The following is a 17,948-nucleotide window of genomic DNA, read 5'->3' as shown; positions in this document are numbered from 1 at the left end:
TTTTTTCATGCTACATGCAATTATAAACTCAAGATTTTCAAGCCTTCCCACACATAGTCCTTTACAAACCTTAACTTCCTCACTACCAGGCAACAGCGGGAAGACAAACCCCAAACAAAACTCAAGAGCAAGCCTCTCCTCCCAAATTTGTCCTCTCTCACGGCCCGTAGAAAAGCCCTCAACGTGCCCTCGCTCCCGTTACCCCAGCAGTCACCACGCATGCGTAAATTGAGGTGGATGAGTTGCGCGGTCGCTGTGCGGCAGGGAGTGGCGGTGTGTGGTGACCGGGGGTGGGTCCGGGGGGGCCGGATGGCGGCGGGGCTGCGCCATGTTGCGGTGGCTTGTAGCGGTGCTCAGTCACTCCTGTTTTGTTTCCAAGGACATGTTCTACGCGGTGCGCAGGGGCCGGCGGACGGGCGTTTACCGCACCTGGTAAGGGCCGCGGCAGCCCAGGGAGCCGCAGCCGGGCCGGCCTCAGCCCCGTCCCACCCTCCGCCTCGAGCCGGCTTCAGCACCGTGCCCTCCCTGTGTTGCAGGGCGGAGTGTCAGGAGCAAGTGAACAAGTTCCCCTCCGCTAGCTTCAAGAAGTTCGCTACTGAGAAGGACGCCTGGGCCTTCGTGCGCTCCGACCTTCCGGCGCAGCAGCAGCCTGAGTCGGCAGGTAGCTCGTCCTTCCCTCGCCTGCCGCGTCTCTTCGTCCGGTTGGGAAGGGCGGCCCGACGGGGGGGGGGAGGGAGACTCGGCCTGTCTGCTTTCCCCATAGACTCACTGTAAACAATGTTACACGTGGGTAGCAGCTCCTTCGTATTCTCTGGTGGACGCATGGTAACTGGCGGAGTGCCGTAGTTGTAAGTGTGGCGGTGGCCCTGCCCTCTGAACACAGCGATGGGTGTGTCTATGCAGTGGAAGGAATTCTGTGGGTGCTTGTACTTCTGTACCCTACAGAAGGGTAGGTGCTTGTGCATTGCCTGTACTGTGTCTTATGTGTGGCTATGTGTGTCTCCTCTTCAGTTTGATCAAGGATCAAGAATGGTGTGGACTATAAAATGTTTTGCATAGTAGCTTGCGGTGGTGTCAGTTAAGAGGCTGGCATTAGGTAATAATGACTCTTGTTTTTAGAAGCATTTGTTTCAGGTAAGATTTGATCTTGTATATGTGCCCATGCAGCCAAGGCCTATGGCATCCTTGCCTGCATCAGAAATAGTGTGGCCGGCAGGGATCACTCCCCCCTGTACTGGACACTGGTGAGGCTGCAGTTCAAATAAGATGTTCAGTTCTGAGGTGCTGGAGCAGGTCCAGAGAAGGGCAGTGAAGCCGGTGAAGGGTCTGGAGCATAAGTTTTATGAGGAATGGCTGAGGAAACTGGGGTTGTTTAGTCTGGAAAAAAGAAGGCTTGGGGGACCTTAGCCTTCTCTAGAATGACCTGACAGGAGGCTGTAGTTAGGTGGGGTTTGGTCTCTTCTCTCAAGTAACAAGCGGTAGGACAAGAGTTAAGGGCCTCAAGCTGAGCCAGGGGAGGTTTAGATTGGATATTAGGAAAAATCAACTCACTAAAAGTTAGGCATTGGAACAGGCTGCCCAGGGAAGTGGTGGAATCACCATTCCTGGAAGCATTCAGAACCCATGTAGACGAGGCCTTCAGTGACATCGTTTAGTGGTGGTCTTGGCAGTCCTGGGGTAAAGGTTGGACTTGATGATCTTAAAGGTCTTTTCCAACCTAGCTGATTCTGCGATTCTATGTAGGTAAACTTCTTCTCTCGCTCGTTTTTATTTTTCTTTCTTTTTTTTTTTTTTTTTCTTTTTGGAAGGGGCACAGGGTCCTGCACCTGTAACACAGGAGAATGGTAGCCAGAGAGAGGAACCAGAAACAAATGCATTGTGTTGCAATACGTGCAAAAGGCCGTATGAACTGTCCACCAGTGGAGAACACATTGCGAAGCGTGTAAAACATGATGAAGTATACTCAGCGCCAACAGTCAGTGAAGATAAATTTTCATATATGGGTGAGTTTTTTCATTATTCCTGTAATTCTTTTAACTTCTTTGCACTCTTTGATATGTAACAGGTGTAGTTATTAGACAGCTTTTAGGAAGGTTTGTGTATAGCAACATGAGGCCCAGCCTAACATAGTTTGTTTTTAAGATGGAAATGTGAGCCATGATATATTTGTTCACATTGTCTTTCTTGGTAATTTTAGTTGGCTTTAACTTTTATCAACATAGAGCTTAATGCGATCATCATGTGTGTCTGGATTACAGACTGTATTTGAATATACTGATGTAGCTGGGAAGTTTTCATTGGAGAAGACGGGAACTGTAGTGAAAATACGCAATTTTGGCAGAAGTGCTTCTTGAGGCTGACTAGTTTGACACCAGTCAAATTGGGGGTGTGAAGCTGCAGTGGGACTTCTGGTGTTCCACATTATTAATTTATATTGCTTCTGTAGTGAATCCTGAAGGATTCTGTGGGAGGGAAGTTTGGGGGATTAATCTGCTGGCAGACATTTCTTTTTGCTTAAATAGTCTATGTCCTTGAAATAGTTCTTGAGCTTGTGCTTTTGGTAATTATTTTGCAGGTGAGTTTGCAGTCGTTTATACAGATGGTTGTTGCTCAGGTAATGGACGTAGCAGAGCACGTGCTGGAATAGGTGTCTACTGGGGGCCGGGCCACCCTTTGTAAGTAGCTGGATGGATTTTTTTTTTTTTTTTCTTTAATATATTACTGCTTGGTGTGGATGCAGTTTACAATACCAGCCTCCTTTTGAATATGAAACCATGCTGTTGAGACTCATAATGACAGTGCTATGAGACAAGTGAATTATTAATGTGAAAAGATAAATCAGCTTCTTTGGGAGGTAAGAATGTAGGGAAAATCAATTTTAAATAATATATTTAGGGACTGGAGCTATAATTCACGTGATGCAGAAAGTTTTAAAATAGGTGTAGGTGTGCACTGAAGATGACAAATTTAACTGCAGATTGATAACAGGTCCAAATATGCAGGTGGAAGTTAGAGCTAGGTTATTTATTCGTCCTCCTTTATAAAATGAAAGGTAGCTCTCTTATATTTATTTTTATAATGTGTGTTCATTATTCACCATTCTGAAATTTGGGGGTAACTAATCTACTCTTCATTCCTTGGACACAGAAATACTAGTGAAAGACTTCCTGGACGGCAGACTAATCAAAGAGCAGAAATACATGTAAGTAGTAAATGTCTAAAATACTTCTGCATGTTAGGCCACAGTAGCACATTCATGACTGTTTCAGCTCTGGCCTTCAGAAACAGTTATGAAACTGTGAGAGAAGTACACAAAACATGAGGAGTTATGACTTGAAAGAAATCATTCTCTTTGAGTTTTATTGATCTTCATTGTATTTTGAATGAGGTAGTTCACCTTGAGAATACCCAAATACCATCAGGCCAAGCACAGCTATTTAAAGCAGTGTGGCATTTGGAAAGCCTCATTCTCAAATTTGTATTGTATCCTTTGCACTTTGAATGTGTGTATCTCGGATCTTAGGGTGAGTGGTGATTAAGAGGAGAATCTTTTCCCCTTAGACCAGCCACAGCAGCATCCAGTAGACCTGGCTTCCCAAAGCGAGTCCCATGTTCTAAGTAAGCAAACCCCTGACTATGGCAGCACCCATACAGTAGTCTCAAGAGTACAGTATTCCTTAGATAAATATAACAGTTCTAGGCTCGCATGAACAACTTTTGTTACTTATGAAGTAAACTTTGTTGGCAGCAGCAGGCTTAGTTTTCCCTTCTCACCTCAATTCTGGTATTGCTGCTATCCTGCACTGTGTGTTTGGAGATGAACTGAAATGAAGAATTGATCTGCTTAAAAATGACAGGAAGTTCATTTTAGTGAGGGACAAGCAGAGGTGATAGTTGTGTGCCAGGGGTCAAACTTGTCACTAGAGGTCTTTTCAGCTCTACATCCAAACCTGGCCACTTCTCCCTCTTACTGTATTTCAGAGCACAAAAAAGAAAGCCCTACTCCAAAACCCACAAAAGCCCACAGAGCTTTTAGGGGTTCCAGTCTGTTGGAACTGGTATCCTTCCTCTTTGCCAGTGAAGCTTCAGTGGCTACCTGTTTGCCTGTTTCATTAATTGGTCATCTGCATGCATAATTTTGGGAACCTGTGCTCTAAAGTGTGTTGATACTGACTGATGGAGAGATTGCAGTGATACTCTTTGTAGTTCTGTGCTAGCATCAGGTATTTTGCTGGTATTTTAATTTTAATTGCATGTGTTCAAAGTCGTGGTCTGAACTTTGATTCTATTGAAATGTTCTTAAGGCAGCCTGCAAAGCAATAGAGCAAGCAAAGGGTCAAAACATCAAGAAACTAATTATCTACACTGATAGCAAGTTCACTATTAATGGTAAGTTAATTATGTTAGTTTTCCTGATTCTTAAAGACATGCTGCATGTTTATTATATAAGGGCCACAGAATATGGGCTTGGGAAAAGGGATATACAGAAGAGAACACGTAACTTATTTTAACACTGAGGACTGCTTGGAGAAATAATTCAGAATATTGCAGCATCTCCTGCTAACTGCATGAAATACAAGCAGAGACAAACTGTATGTTACAGTAAAGGCCGATAGAGGTAAGTACAGGAGTTTTGTCTTAACGCATTCAGTATGACAGAAAAGTCTAGAAGAAAGGTCATTTGTTTGTACTCTAGTAAGGATGTACTCAGGAAAGTACTTGGAAGATGGTGTAGTAACCCTGTAGGTGTTTTGTTTTTCTTGGGTTGGAGAGGCTGTGTTTATACACGCTTGTGAAGTCCATTCAGGTTTCTTTGCTTTTTACATGTAGACTACATTTCCAAACATTCAGGCTATATCTGTCTTCTTATTTAAGGAGTAATACAGTACATTTTCTGGCCAGCAAGGGATGACCAGAATGTTAAATATTGTTCTGTAGAAATCTGTGTATATGGTCCTTCTCTCAAGGATTCTGTTTGTGTGCAGAAGCCATAAGACAGGTGGTCATCTATTTTTCCTTTATGTATGTGTCTTCTCAATTTCTCAGAATAAATAAAACTGTAGGTCTATTCTAGCTTACTGTAGCATCAGGCAATCCTTAGCTTCAGTTTAGTGAAGTTCATGTCATAATTTTGTGTGTAATGCATACCTAGAATTGCAGTGTTTAAATATCTCTTAGGGAAAACATGTTCTAGTAATGCAAGTAATACTGGAAAAATACAATCCTAAAAGACAGTAGCAGAGAACCAGGCAAAGAATATCTTCTCTCCAGTGTCTTTGCATGAGAATTTGTACAGTTAATGTCTTGTTAAAAGGCTCTTTACTCCATTTTAGAATCATAGAATGGTTTGGGTTGGAAGAGACCTTTACCATCATCATCATGCTGGCTTCTTTAATAGCATTTTCATGGTGATGCCCCCTTTACGTAGGTATTACGAGCTGGGTTGACAACTGGAAAACTAATGGCTGGAGGACAAGTTCAGGAGGAAGTGTAATAAATAAAGAAGATTTTGAAAGGCTTGCTAATTTATCAAAAGATATAGAAATTCAGTGGGTAAGCGCCTGATTTCTTATTAATGACATCTTAAACGTGCTTCTTGTAAAAATTGACAATTGATTGTAACTAAGTTTTATAGAGCATAATACTCTACATCCGTAAGTAAAACCGTAAATACAGAGAAGCTGCTGGTTTTATTTAAAGCAAGTAAGCAACATAACTAGACTCTTGGAACCAGGATTTCATTTATTAAAATGCATGCTTGTATTTGTTTTCTGTCTCTTGTTACTACTTAGATGCCTGCAATAATTACTTTTAGTTCATTAGTACTGTTAGTAGATGAGATTTTTGTTGCTGGAAAACTAAGCTTAAAACGCTACTGTTTTTTCGAGTCAGCTGAATTTCTGAATTTGCTTTTCAGGACTCTTAAGATGCTGGTTCATTGGTGCAACTCAGTCACATGGGTGTCTTTTAAGATGGGAAAACTAAGAGATTATAATCCCAAGTAGACCAACTCTAGTTCTCTGTACTGTAACTGTGTTTTTTTTCCATGAAAACTGGGCGTAAAGGTCTTTAAAATACCCATTGTTAAGTTTAAAATTGTTTTGCTTTCCAGTAAAGAAGTAAGAACAATAGTACAGGTATTACTGATAAAATATTTTTCTGTGATCTCAGCACTGAACATTGTAGGGGATATCTACCCTCCCTTCCTTCTAAATTTTACTTTTAGTTGTGAGGTAAGCCCACTGATTCTAGAACTAAATCTCTTTACCATTGACTTTTTTTGCTGCTAATGGTATATTTGTTGGGCTTCTGTCTTTACTCTGTACAAAACAGGATGAATTAGATCTTCAATGTGCACTTTTCCTATGAGAAATATATTACAGATATTCTTTCAGTCATGTTGGTCTGTGTGCTAGAGCTGGTGACTCCAATTTAAAGGCTGACTAGAATTTTATATAATTACTCCTATTGTCTGTTGAGAAGACTGTGCAAGAATTTAAAAGCGAAGTTCAACTGTCCTTTGAGTATTTACATAAAAAAAAAAAAGTAGTGTTGCTTTGTGCACACTTTTAACAGCTGAATCAAAACTTGGGAAGACTTTTATTTTGAAAAGAGTGATGTATGTATACACTTTATGATGGTAACCCCCCTGCTCCAGCATGGGGGGGTCCATGGGCTGGGCTGCACGTGGATATCTGCTTCATCATGGACCCATGGATCTCCATGGCTCCACCCCTTGCCTTTGACAAGGACAGAGTTAGGGTAGAAAGTGTTTTCAGTTGCTAATTGAAGGATGAGCAGTTCAATACCTGAAAATTGAGAGATTCTTTTCATAGCCTGTTCCTGTATCTGAGGCGAGTGCCATAACCACCAAAGCTGTTAGTGGCATATGGGTCTCTGGCTTTCTGGGTAAAGGTTAATACAGCTTAAGCACTGAATACAGATAGGTTTTCCTCTCTTCTCTGAAAGTGGGAATTTTGAGTTGGAGATGTTGTCTGCATTTCTTAAAGGCTTGGCTAGGTAGTCCTTATAACCAGTTCACGACTTTCCAGAAGGATAAATTCCGCAGTTCAGCAAGACTTTCTTAGAGGAAGGGAGACTAAATGTGAGGGGGGGGCTTCTACAGAGGTGCTGCTGTACTGTGTGTGGACTGATCAAATTCCATGTGTGCACCTTTTTCTTGCATATCTAACACTCCTATTCTTTTATCCTAACAGATGCATATTCCTGGTCATGCTGGCTTCCAAGGAAATGAGGAAGCTGATAGACTAGCAAGAGAAGGAGCTAGTAAACAATGGTCCTGATGTACAGAGACTAGAGACTGTCACAGTGGGAGGGAAAGGGTCAGCATCACAGTGACAACTTGAATGGCTGCAATTGTTTCAGAGTTGAACTTTGAAGAGTACTTCTTTCTGGCCTGAAGTATTAAACATGTACCAACTTCACTGGAGAAAACCCTCACATTTTCTTTTATAGCATTTGTTTTACAATCAAGATTTTTGTCTTTTTTTGTTTAATCTGATGATACAAAGTGCTTGCTTTTGCCCATCTTACTGAAGGGCCTCAGTCAGTAGTTTTAATTGTCTTGCAGACTTAAGAATTCACCGTAAAGACAGACTTCGGAAGAGGTAATATTGAATCTTGTGGTCTGTATTTTTCTCTTAGCGAAATAAATTATTTTGTTGTACAGAGGTATATATTAACAGTCCAAAATAGTTGGGGGAGGGAACCTAACACAGAGATCTCTCTTGGTATGCTTTGACATTCTGGCAGTAGCAGGTGGGCTTGTAACACTCGCCTGTGCCACACAGCATCATCAGCTACAGCGCCTGAGATTTCTTTATAATTTTACTTACTTTGCAAGGCAGCATGAATAAAGTAAAAAGCCAGGTCTTTAGAGAACTTGAATTGTGAATTTTTTACTAGCTGCTTAATGTCCAAGCTCTTTATTTCTAGCCTTCTATTTCCATTAAGTATTTTTTTCTGCATACTGGTTCACATTAGCATTATTGGTTCCTTTTCAGCGTTGTACCAAAGGTAATAAATAATTGGTCATTTTATATGAAATAGAACTAGAAGATGATCAGCTTCTCTAGGTCTTCCAGATGTCAAGTGTTTGACTTCATTTTTTCCAGTCGAGATTAATGGAATGGCTAATATGAAGTTGAATTAGAGAATAATTACCAGTAATCAGTGTAGTTTTATTTTCTATGCATATACATGGGAAGAGCAAGCAGGTTTGGTATGTTAGCTTCTTTGTAAGGTACCTTCGTACCATTGAACAGCAAGGCTTTAGCTGGAGGTTGCTGACTTTGTTTTTGTATTTGTTGATACAGTGTCATGGTTTAAACTCAGCCAGACAGTTTGTTCACTCACTCCCCCCCTTCTTGCCCTCCCCCTACTCCCAGAGGGATGGAGAGGAGAATCAAAAAGAATGCAACTCCCATGGGTTGAGATAAGAACAGTTTAGTAACTAAGATATAACACAAATCACTACTGCTGCCACCAATAATAATAATGATAAAGGAAATAACAAGGGAAGAGAATACAACACCTCAGCACCAGCTGACCGAAAACTCCCCCCGCCCAACCAAGCACCAACCGATACCTCCTCCAACCCCCCAGTCTCCTGCTCCTTCCGGGTAACCCTCAGTTACATCCTGGGCATGACATGCTGTGATATGGAATACCTCTTTGGCTAGTTTGGGTCAGGTGTCCTGTCTCTGCTTCCCCCTAGCTTCCCCTCCTCCCTGGCAGAGCATGAGGCTCACAAAGTCCTTGGCCAAACCAAAACATCATTGTTATCAACTCTGCTCGCAGGCCGAAAGTCAAAACACAGCACTGCACCAGCTACCAAGAAGGAGAAAAATGACTGCTGCTGAACCCAGGACATAACAGAATGGTGGAGCTGCTGAAATTTGATTTCTTGATAGTACTCATGCATCATGATATCCTTACCAAGGCAAAGTATAAGCCTTTACACGTTTAGAGTCATGTGAATTGTAATAGAATGAGGAAACCATCTTGCTAGTAGTTAATAGATGAGTGCAGGTTTTAGATCTGTTTTCTCTCATCCAAAACTGCACAGTAAAGCTCATGTAGGGGGAAGGTAGTCCACTGATTAGCTCTTCCCCTCTGCCTCTTGTATATATGCACACAATTTTCCATCTCTATTTTAGAAATCTGGCTTGAAGGAAGACACACCATCAACCCTGATCAGATCTGGTTGAGGTATCACAGTGTGACCAATAACATACTGAAGGCATGGCATCTAATCATCTCCCTCTCAATACATCTCCAGTTAAGCATGTAGATCCTATTTACTGTATGGAAATCTATGTTTTGAAGCAGCAGCTTTGGAAAATAAATACAGATAATGGTGGGTAAATCATAGCATCTGTGTAATACTGAATTTCAGCAACTTTACTGAATCTATGAGGTAGAATATAACGAATTCTAATAGGAAAGAGTTTTAGGTTAATTGATACCAATTTTTATCATTCTTGCTCTGGAAATGTAAGACAAAGCTAAGAGGAAAGTTACAAGATTAAGGCTGATTAAAGGATGGAAAGCAAATAATACTTCTTAATGGGACTTAACTTGAGGACCTGCAGAGGATGGTGGCTGTTAGTCACTGTTTCAGGGCATTTAGTGCCATGACATCCAGTGGATAGGCACTGAACCTCTGGCTGGATTCCTGTGTGCTTCTAAAAATGCAGACAATACCACCACTGGACCAGATGTCATGTTATGGGGCTTAAATTTTACCCAGAATAAAAAACCAGTAGTGCTTATATATGAATACTATAAAGGGATCTGTTGCCAGGTCTAAGGACCTGGGAAACACTTGGTAAGTATAAAACTCTTTTCAGGAAGAAAAGCATTTAAGGAGGGATTATTGCAGCTGGTTCTCCACCCTTACATTGTTTTAGGTGGCTGTTGATTTATTTGCCAGGTAGAACTGCAGAAATACGTAGTCTGTAGGAGGCTGGAGGGCACTGCTGGAGTGTGTCTTGTCCAGCTCAGCTCAAGCAGGTCATCCCTGAGCAGCTCTCTCAGGATGTATCTCCATGGATAGAGACAGGAGGTTTCTGGGCAGAATGCTTCTTGCCACTGTTCCTCCCTTGCTGCTCCCTAGTTTATTTCTTATTTTTCCATACTGTGGGGTTGCAGGGCAGGTCATTGAGGCCGAGCCCGATTGTTAACTTCAGTCAGAGCACTACAGCCAAGGGCGGGATGGATGTAAACGCAGTTGCTGATGAACTTAGGCATGACCTGTGCTATAACCAGCAAGTTACTCAAAGGGCTTGTGCGAGTGAGAAGCCCCTTACGCGGACAGATCTCCTTTGTGGGGGCCTCTCCTCACCTGTTGCTGCTGAGCTTAAGGCCGTGCACTGAAACGAAAGCCGCGTCTGCCGCACTACGCTCCCCCCCGTTCAGCGTAGTTTCAGTTGCAAATTGTGCCCCTTTACGGCAACGCCCATAGGCTGTCAGTGCGGGGCTGCACCCGGACTCTGCCCCGGCCCTGCCGGGGCGGGCCGCTCCTGCCCAGCCCAGCTCGGCCAAGCGGAGCGGAGCCCCGGCGGCGGGATGGTGGAGGCCTGGTACATGGACGAGTCCCCGGAGGACCAGCGGGAGCCCCACCGGCTGCGGCCCAACCGCGCCGTTAGCCTGGAGGAGCTGCGCCGCCTCGGCGTGGTCTACCGCAAAGTCAGTGAGCGCGTATGGCGGTGGCGGGGCCGCACGGGCCTGGCCGCCTGGAAGGCCCGGAGCTGGCGGGGCCTCGGGTGGCCTGGAGGAGGCAGTGCCTTAGGCCTGCCCCGCCACCCGCCCGACGAGGGGAGCAGCGGCGGCAGCTGCTGGGGCAGAGCTGGGGCGGTGCTCGGCCGCGGAGAGTGGGAGCCGGTACCGGCCGGGTCAGTGCCAGCGGCGCTGCCCAGGCCGGGAAAGGGTAGGCGGTAGGCAGGGCCCAGCAGTGTCTGTGAGGAGACAGAGGGGGGACACTCTGTGCAGGTACTTCTGCCGAAGCTGGCACAGCTTGTGCATCCATGGCGGCTAACTCGGCTTCACCTGGCGGTCCTGGGGGCTCGGGGTTTTCCACCTTAGTGTCCTGAATTGTGCCATGTGTCAGAATGACCAGTCCTCTCCTTTTTTCCATTGCCTATTTTTTAGTTGGATGCTGATAACTATGAGACTGATCCATGTCTGAAAGAGATCCGGAGAGCAGAAAACTATTCTTGGATGGATATAATAACCATACACAAAGACAAGCTTCCAAACTATGAGGAAAAGGTATGCAAGTCTTCACATTCTGTGGGGATTTGTGCCCTGCCACGTGCACAACGCTGAGCAGGGGCAAAGGGTGAGGTTTTGAGGTGTCAAACACATCCTGTGCTGAAGTCCTTAACGTTAAAAAAGCAGTGCTGGTCTGATTTAAGAAATACCAGAGGGCTTTTGCTTCTGTAGCTTGCCTTCAAAGGTTTTAAGGATAGTTTATCTCACTGTGTCATTTTGAAACTAAGATCCTACCTTCAGAGCCCTGCCAATGTTGGCCTGTCCTCAGAGAGCCTCCCAGTATGAAGGCAGGTGGTTGCCAGCTGGGCATGGGCTTTGAAGGCTCACACATCCTAATGGCTGCTTGCAAAACATGTCTTTTCAAAGTGAATGTTAGCCATATGGAATCAGAGGGATGCATTCCCTGTGCAAGAAGATTTTTTTTTACCTTGGGAAGCTCGTACCTTGGCTGCTCCTCGAGAATTGAATGCCAATGGTGCCAGGCTCTTGGATGAGCCTCCTAGAAGGAGCTTTCTCCTCCCATCCTCTGGGTGCTGGCGTGCTGCTCTGACCTGAGGACAGCAACCCAGTATTTCTGTTTACCAGTTTGTTTTAAGTTTGGTTTAAATTTGATGTCAGAATGATTAGGTAGTAACTCAGGCTGCCTGGGCAGGCTCTAGCTAACACAAAATGAGCCATTACTGACAGGGTGTATGGACTTTTGCTCCTCTTGCAGCTCTGTATTGGTACTGGCTCAGGGACACTGGCACTAGTGTAGCTAAACAGCATCCAGACCTGAGCAGGTGATGGTATCTTGTGATCACACTAACCTGCTCAGGACTCTGTTAATTAAATGTCTAAAGCACGGTTTTGTTCAATACTGTGAAATGTACAAAGAATTCACCATTCCAGATACAAAGAGTTCATCATTCCAAATACAAAGAATTCATAATTCCAGAAAAAAAGCAAAATTCCAGAAAAAAAAAAAATTGCTGCTGTTACCTGGAGGGAGAGAGCCTGGAGCTGGGGCTTGCTGTGTGGGGGCAGGCATGACACGCTGCTTGCATCAAATTGCTGTAGGTGGCCAAGTTTGGCAATAACTGCATTTTCACACACAGCTGTAGTAGCTTGTGCAGCTGATTCGGCCCTACACCAGTGTAAAAGAGGGGGGATAACCTGTAACTCTGTTTTGGCTTTGCATTTTGGGGAAAAAAAGGCACAAAATGATAAAAATGATAACTGTGAGGACCAAATCCTGCAATGGGAAACTCTACCCGTTTCTCTCAAAGGGATGTGAGCTTTACTGTTATTCAGCAGCTGCTTATGTGCAGCTATGGCTGCTGTTTCTTGTCAGAGAAATTACTGTCTTTCAAAGGGAATGTAGCACCTTGCTTAGAAGTGTCGTGAGACAGGGTCTGGTTGGCTGGATTTGCTCTTTTAACCATTATGGTCTCATCTGTTAATCACTGTGCAGTTACCCTTTGAAAGCCTTTGTCTGCTTTGTTACATGTTTCTACCAGATTTCTTTGCAGTTTTTCTGTGTTCAGCAGTTTTAAGAGACTTGCTATTCCTAGATAAAAACATTTTATGAAGAGCATTTACACCTAGACGATGAAATTCGCTACGTCTTAGATGGATCTGGCTACTTTGATGTTCGAGACAAGGATGACAAATGGATCCGGATTTCCATGGAGAAAGGAGACATGATAACCCTCCCTGCTGGCATATATCACCGATTTACACTGGATGAGAACGTATGTTGTTATAGATTACTGTAAATTTTGATGACAAATCATGTGAGTAGATACCACATTAGTAACTACATGCCCTGAGACTTGCAGTTCATTAGCAAAACATATTAAATATGAAGTAGGAATATGAAAAATACTAAATAATTCACAGCATCTGAACCTTTCATCTCTAGATCAGAAATCCAGCTTCCTCTCGTCAGCTGTAACTGCAAGTCATTGCCACGTGATATCTGTAGCATATCTTATGTGACAGTAGCGTGAGAGCCAAACCTATGGCTGTCTCTCTCCCAGTTGTCCCTGCTGTCAGTTAAAGTGGAGATGGTGTAGATGGATCCCTCTGTGTTGCCTTGTGTATCTTCATGAGGATAGACAGAGTATATCTGTGTCCAGCAGTGGTGCTTTGATAAGTGCTAAATTCACCTTCAGGGAAAGAAGGATTTAAGTGTCCACTACTTGCAGCTAGCATGTGCCAGGCTGGATGCTGGCTTCACAGGAGGTGACCTGCTTTCAGAGGATATTTTTGGCAATGGGACTGTGAGATTGGCACATGGAGTCCTGATCTGTGTGTCTGTCCCTCCGGGCTTTTACAGATACGTTTGTAACTGCAGCTTTATCCCTGGAAAATGTGTGCTGTCTCCTGTGTGGTGAAATCCCATCTCTGGCGTAATCTTGAGAGTGGTATAATTTTGAATCAGCCATCCAGACAGCAGTTATCATATACGTAAAAAAGGGAGAAGCTGCTTTGGTGAAAAACCTGACTTTTCCTGTCTGCATTTTCTGCTCTGTAGCGAGTCAGCTACAATTGCTAGTTTAAGGCTTCTCCTTTACGTAGACAAAATGCCAGGGGTTATGGATTGAATGCAGAAGTCCTAAATGTTTGTCCACTTCAGGAAATTCGGTCCAGAAGTGGCTTCAAAGTAAACTCTTCAGGTGCTACTAGACCCTTGCTATTTTGCAGCTAAGTTCTTTAGGTACCTAACTTTATTCTTGACATTGCTTAGCACCTGGGTGCAAGATAAGTGCTTAGCAGTGTTTATGAAGTAGGTAGGGTCTAAATCTGTAGCATAGTGGACAGGAGAGGAGAGTTCTCCATACCTCAGTGATTGGAGTGCTTCTGTAGGATGTAAAATCCCATTTTCTACTGCCACAGCTGTACCTTGCACCTGGCATAATTTTGGTTAGCTTGTGGCAGGGCTGTTACTTTTCCTGTTGGAATCTGGAGACTTTTCACTTCCTGAAGTGAATTTTTTTGGCTTGTTTATGCACTCTCCATTCAGCTTTTATGGCTCTCATTTTGAAGCTTCTGGTATTCCTCCAAAGCATTGAGTAGCCATCTTGGGTATTCTGATTGCTGTTGTTTAACTAAGCAAGTAAGATTTAGGTGCTGCATTGCTCAGTATTGTGGATCCAGTGCAAAAGATTTGCATAAGACAGAAATTTTAGGTTTGGTGGGTTTTTTTTGAAACAGGGAGAAAATGCATCTCTGCCTGGCCTGGGGGCACATGTTGCGACGTAGAGTTTGCACTGCAGAGGTACAAAATCTCTCAGGGCAGTAGATGAGAGCAGGAACAGCACTGGAGTGCTGTAGTTTTGTGAAACATGTGAAGCTTTCAGTCCATCTTGAAATGGTTTCAGTTATTTCTATAGAATTGCAAATGAAACATTAACTTCAGAACGAAGACCCCATGGAAAGGAGCTCTTTAATTACTTCTTGTTCTTTGATAGAACTACATCAAGGCGATGAGGCTGTTCGTTGGAGAACCTGTCTGGACACCATACAACAGGCCAGCTGATGATTTACCTGCTCGGAAACAGTATATGAAGTTTTTGGCTGAAGAGGCACAGTAACAGTGTCTGAGACCTGACAGGTGGAACAGCTTGAAGCCCTGTCAGAATAGATGTGACTGGTGGCTCTTCACTGATTAGATTTCTTCTACTTACATATACAATTAGAATCACAGAATTATGGAAAATAATCAGATTGAAAGGTCATTTGGAGGTTATCAAGTCCACCCCCCTGTGAAGTACCAGGCCAACTTTAAAGCTAGACCAGGCTAAAGACTGTGAGGTTTGGAAACCTCTGGTGATGGAGGTTCAACAGCCTGCCTGGGTACTCTTTCCAGTGTTTAGCTGCTCTTGTGAGCAAGCATTTGTCCTTTGTGGCCAATTCCCTGGTTGCAGTTTGCAGCTGTTGTCCCTGGCTCTTTCATGGAATGCTTCAGAAGAGTGTGACTCTTATCTTCTCCACAGTCCCTTCTCCAGTGGGAAACGAGTTAGGTTTCCTCTGGCTGCTCTTCTCCAGGTGAGACAAACCAGCATCCTTAGCTGGCCATTTTTCTGTTAAGGAAGTTGTTCAAAATATTTTGCCCTAGCTTTGACTACAAGGGAATACAATTTGTAACCATCTGACAGTTAGACTTGAACCACTGACCATTTTGAGTCTGATGGTCCAGATTTTTTTCATCCACCTAGTAGTTCATACCCTCAGTCTGGCCACAAGGCTTCTGCAGTGCACACTGTAGGAAGCCTTGCTGTGGTCAAGGTGAATGACATCTGCTGCTTCCCTTCTGCCACAGCACCAGCCGTTGTCTCTCAGGTAGCAGTCAGGATGGGCCAGCAGAATGTGCCCTTGGTAAATTGGCACTGGCTGGTTGCTCCCCATCACCTGCTGTTTCACGTACCTGAAACCGCTTCTGTAACAGCTTATGCAGTAATTTCCTGGGGACTGAAGTGAGGCTGTCCAGCCTATAGTTCCACAGATCTTTCTTCCCTTTTGAAGATGGCTGTATCATTTGTCTTCTTCCACTCAAAAAGGTTTTCCTGATCTCTGTGACCTTTCAAGGATGCCAATGCCTCAGTGACATTAGCTAGTTGCATTTACACTTGCTCAGGAATCTATTTTCTAACCTTTTTTTTGTTTTCCTTGATATCTGTGGCAGCTAGAATTGGGAGAGGTGGGCTACATTAATATTCATTCTGCTCTGAATCCATGCTAATGAACTATGTAGGATTCTGGTTTTAATTAAAGAAAATAAAGCCTGCTTCATCCTTGTCTAAAAATGTTCATAAGAGACATTTGCATAATTGGCATTTTCATATGCAGCTTCCCAAGTTCTGCCCTGCTACATAAAGCTGTGGCTTTCTCTCAGCACAATGTAGCAATTGGCGCTTGTGAGTTTATTAATAAAATTACTTTGACTTGGATATGGGGTTTTTTGCTTGTATGGGTTTGGGTTTTTTGTTTGGTTGATTAGTTTTTTCTTGTGCTGACATAAAGGACAAACAACAGTGAAACTGTAATTCCTAATCAGGTTTTATTCCTTGTGCTGCTACTGACTTGTTTTGTAACATGGGACAGATCACTCACTGTGTGCCTCAGTTTCTTTAGCTGTAAGATGAAGAAGAGTAGACTTACTTACACACGCTAGTCTGGTTCTCAGTAAATGCCATACGGTCACATAGGACGTGTAGCTCCTCAGCAATGGGCACTGAAGCAGTTTGGTATGAATTTGCTTTTTACAGTGATAAATTACTTTATAATGACTAAGTATTTCTTGCACCAGCTCTCCGTGGGTGATGGGGGCACAGGCTCTGTGCTGGCCGCAGCCTGTGTGCCCATTTCAGCCAGATACAATACAAGCTCCTGCCTTGCAGTTTCCCGAGTAAACATGATTCTAGAATGAACCTGAAACTTGGGCTTACATGAAATGTAGCAGACATTAGGAAATAGAGTAGGAAACTAACTTCCCCACTGTTCCTCCCTATGGGTGTGCTCGCAGCTGGTCTTCAGCAGGCAACAAGTTTTCTCAGCATCAGTGTTACTTTTAACCAGTGTTTCTGAAAACAAAGTTGCAATGTTGAGGTGAATTGTACTAGTTTTTATCTTCAAGTTGTAAAAGGCGGATATAAAAGGCACGTTTCCTGCCTGAGGGTCTCGGGTGGCTAGCTGGATGAGCTGCAGTGACACAGCTGCCCTTCATCCTGCCAGTGGAGGTTCAACTGGTGGAACAGGGGGCAGGCACAATCCATGCATGCCTGTGCAGGTTTTTGTGCAGTGATAAGCACGGCTGAATTATCAGTGCTGCTAGCAAATACAGCATTTGACTATAGTCAGCCATCAGGTGGGCTTGCACAGGCGCTGTGCTGTATCCTGGGCGTCATCGGTTCAGGGATTTGTGTGCCACCTGTCTGGAAGGAGCACTTGAGTGTCCTCTTGTGCTGCACACTGCAGCATCCTGGTCCCACCATAAACTGTGGGGATTTTTCAAGGTACAGCTACAGGAATAAATGACAGTTACTGCCTGCAGCAAGTTTTATTCCTTTGACTTATATGCCACAGAAAATTGTGTTCTCAAATGTAAAGTACAATGACTGCTTCCTCCTGGTGCTGGTATCAGTCCCTGGTATCCAATCTAATTCATCTTCCTCCTGCTTTTCGTTCTTTGGGTTTTGTTTGTTTTTTTTTTTTTAACAGAAGTCAGCATGACACTGTTCATTCCTCCTCTGGGCCTTTCAATTTTGTTCTCTCTCTGCAAAAGGAGAAGTGGCAGCAGTAGTGTGGGCTCTCAGGAGCCCCTGTTTACAGCGCAGCCAGCTCATAACAGACTGGAGGGCGACTGGGACGAGAGAGCAGGTAACTCGCTCTCCTCAGGAGAGATTTGCAGTTTGGAAGCAGTGATGAGGGATGGAGAGTAAAGTGGCTGCTCACAGCAATTGCTTTCAGCAGCTTGCTGATGTAGGATGTGACCTGGGAAGCAGGACTGAGCCACCTTGTTTTGTTGCCTCTCTGGAGGAATATATACACCAGGTACAGCTCCCATCTCCTGGCTGTCAAGGATAACACACGATCACCCTGCTGAAGATCGTTCATCATTTTCACAGCACAATGCATTCTGCTGCAGGGAGGTGGTGAGGGCTGTGGGT

At 43.9% G+C, this 17,948-nt stretch overlaps 2 protein-coding genes across 5 annotated transcripts; both read left to right on the top strand.

The window, feature by feature from the left end:
• The first annotated feature begins 249 nt into the window (after positions 1-249).
• RNASEH1 (ribonuclease H1) lies at positions 250-9,393 on the top strand. Of its 3 annotated transcripts, none has more exons than XM_061357626.1 (9): positions 250-432; positions 537-661; positions 1,809-2,003; positions 2,576-2,675; positions 3,148-3,202; positions 4,305-4,389; positions 5,429-5,553; positions 7,218-8,326; positions 8,889-9,393. In XM_061357626.1, exons 1-8 carry the CDS (start codon positions 329-331, stop codon positions 7,302-7,304), a joined length of 876 nt encoding a protein of 291 aa, XP_061213610.1. In that variant the 5' UTR covers positions 250-328; the 3' UTR covers positions 7,305-8,326; positions 8,889-9,393. The 3 variants fall into 3 exon arrangements, with proteins under 3 accessions (XP_061213610.1, XP_061213609.1, XP_061213611.1); XM_061357625.1 differs by having other exon boundaries at positions 513-661; positions 7,218-8,242; positions 9,180-9,393; XM_061357627.1 differs by lacking the exon at positions 1,809-2,003.
• Positions 9,394-10,475: 1,082 nt separating this feature from the next.
• Positions 10,476-16,229, top strand: ADI1 (acireductone dioxygenase 1). Of its 2 annotated transcripts, none has more exons than XM_061357550.1 (4): positions 10,476-10,710; positions 11,173-11,292; positions 12,849-13,028; positions 14,751-16,229. In XM_061357550.1, the coding sequence occupies exons 1-4, from the start codon at positions 10,591-10,593 to the stop codon at positions 14,871-14,873; spliced, it is 543 nt and encodes a 180-aa protein (XP_061213534.1). In that variant the 5' UTR covers positions 10,476-10,590; the 3' UTR covers positions 14,874-16,229. The 2 variants fall into 2 exon arrangements, with proteins under 2 accessions (XP_061213534.1, XP_061213535.1); XM_061357551.1 differs by having other exon boundaries at positions 10,498-10,714.
• Positions 16,230-17,948: the final 1,719 nt, after the last annotated feature.

The sequence above is a fragment of the Neopsephotus bourkii genome, unplaced genomic scaffold, assembly GCF_033783945.1.
Source record: "Neopsephotus bourkii isolate Nb327-2 ecotype Australia unplaced genomic scaffold, CSIRO-AGI_Nbou_v1 NB_908, whole genome shotgun sequence".
Classification (NCBI taxonomy): domain Eukaryota; kingdom Metazoa; phylum Chordata; class Aves; order Psittaciformes; family Psittacidae; genus Neopsephotus; species Neopsephotus bourkii.
Note: the sequence above shows the minus strand (reverse complement) of the source record. Positions and strands in the feature narration are given on the sequence as shown.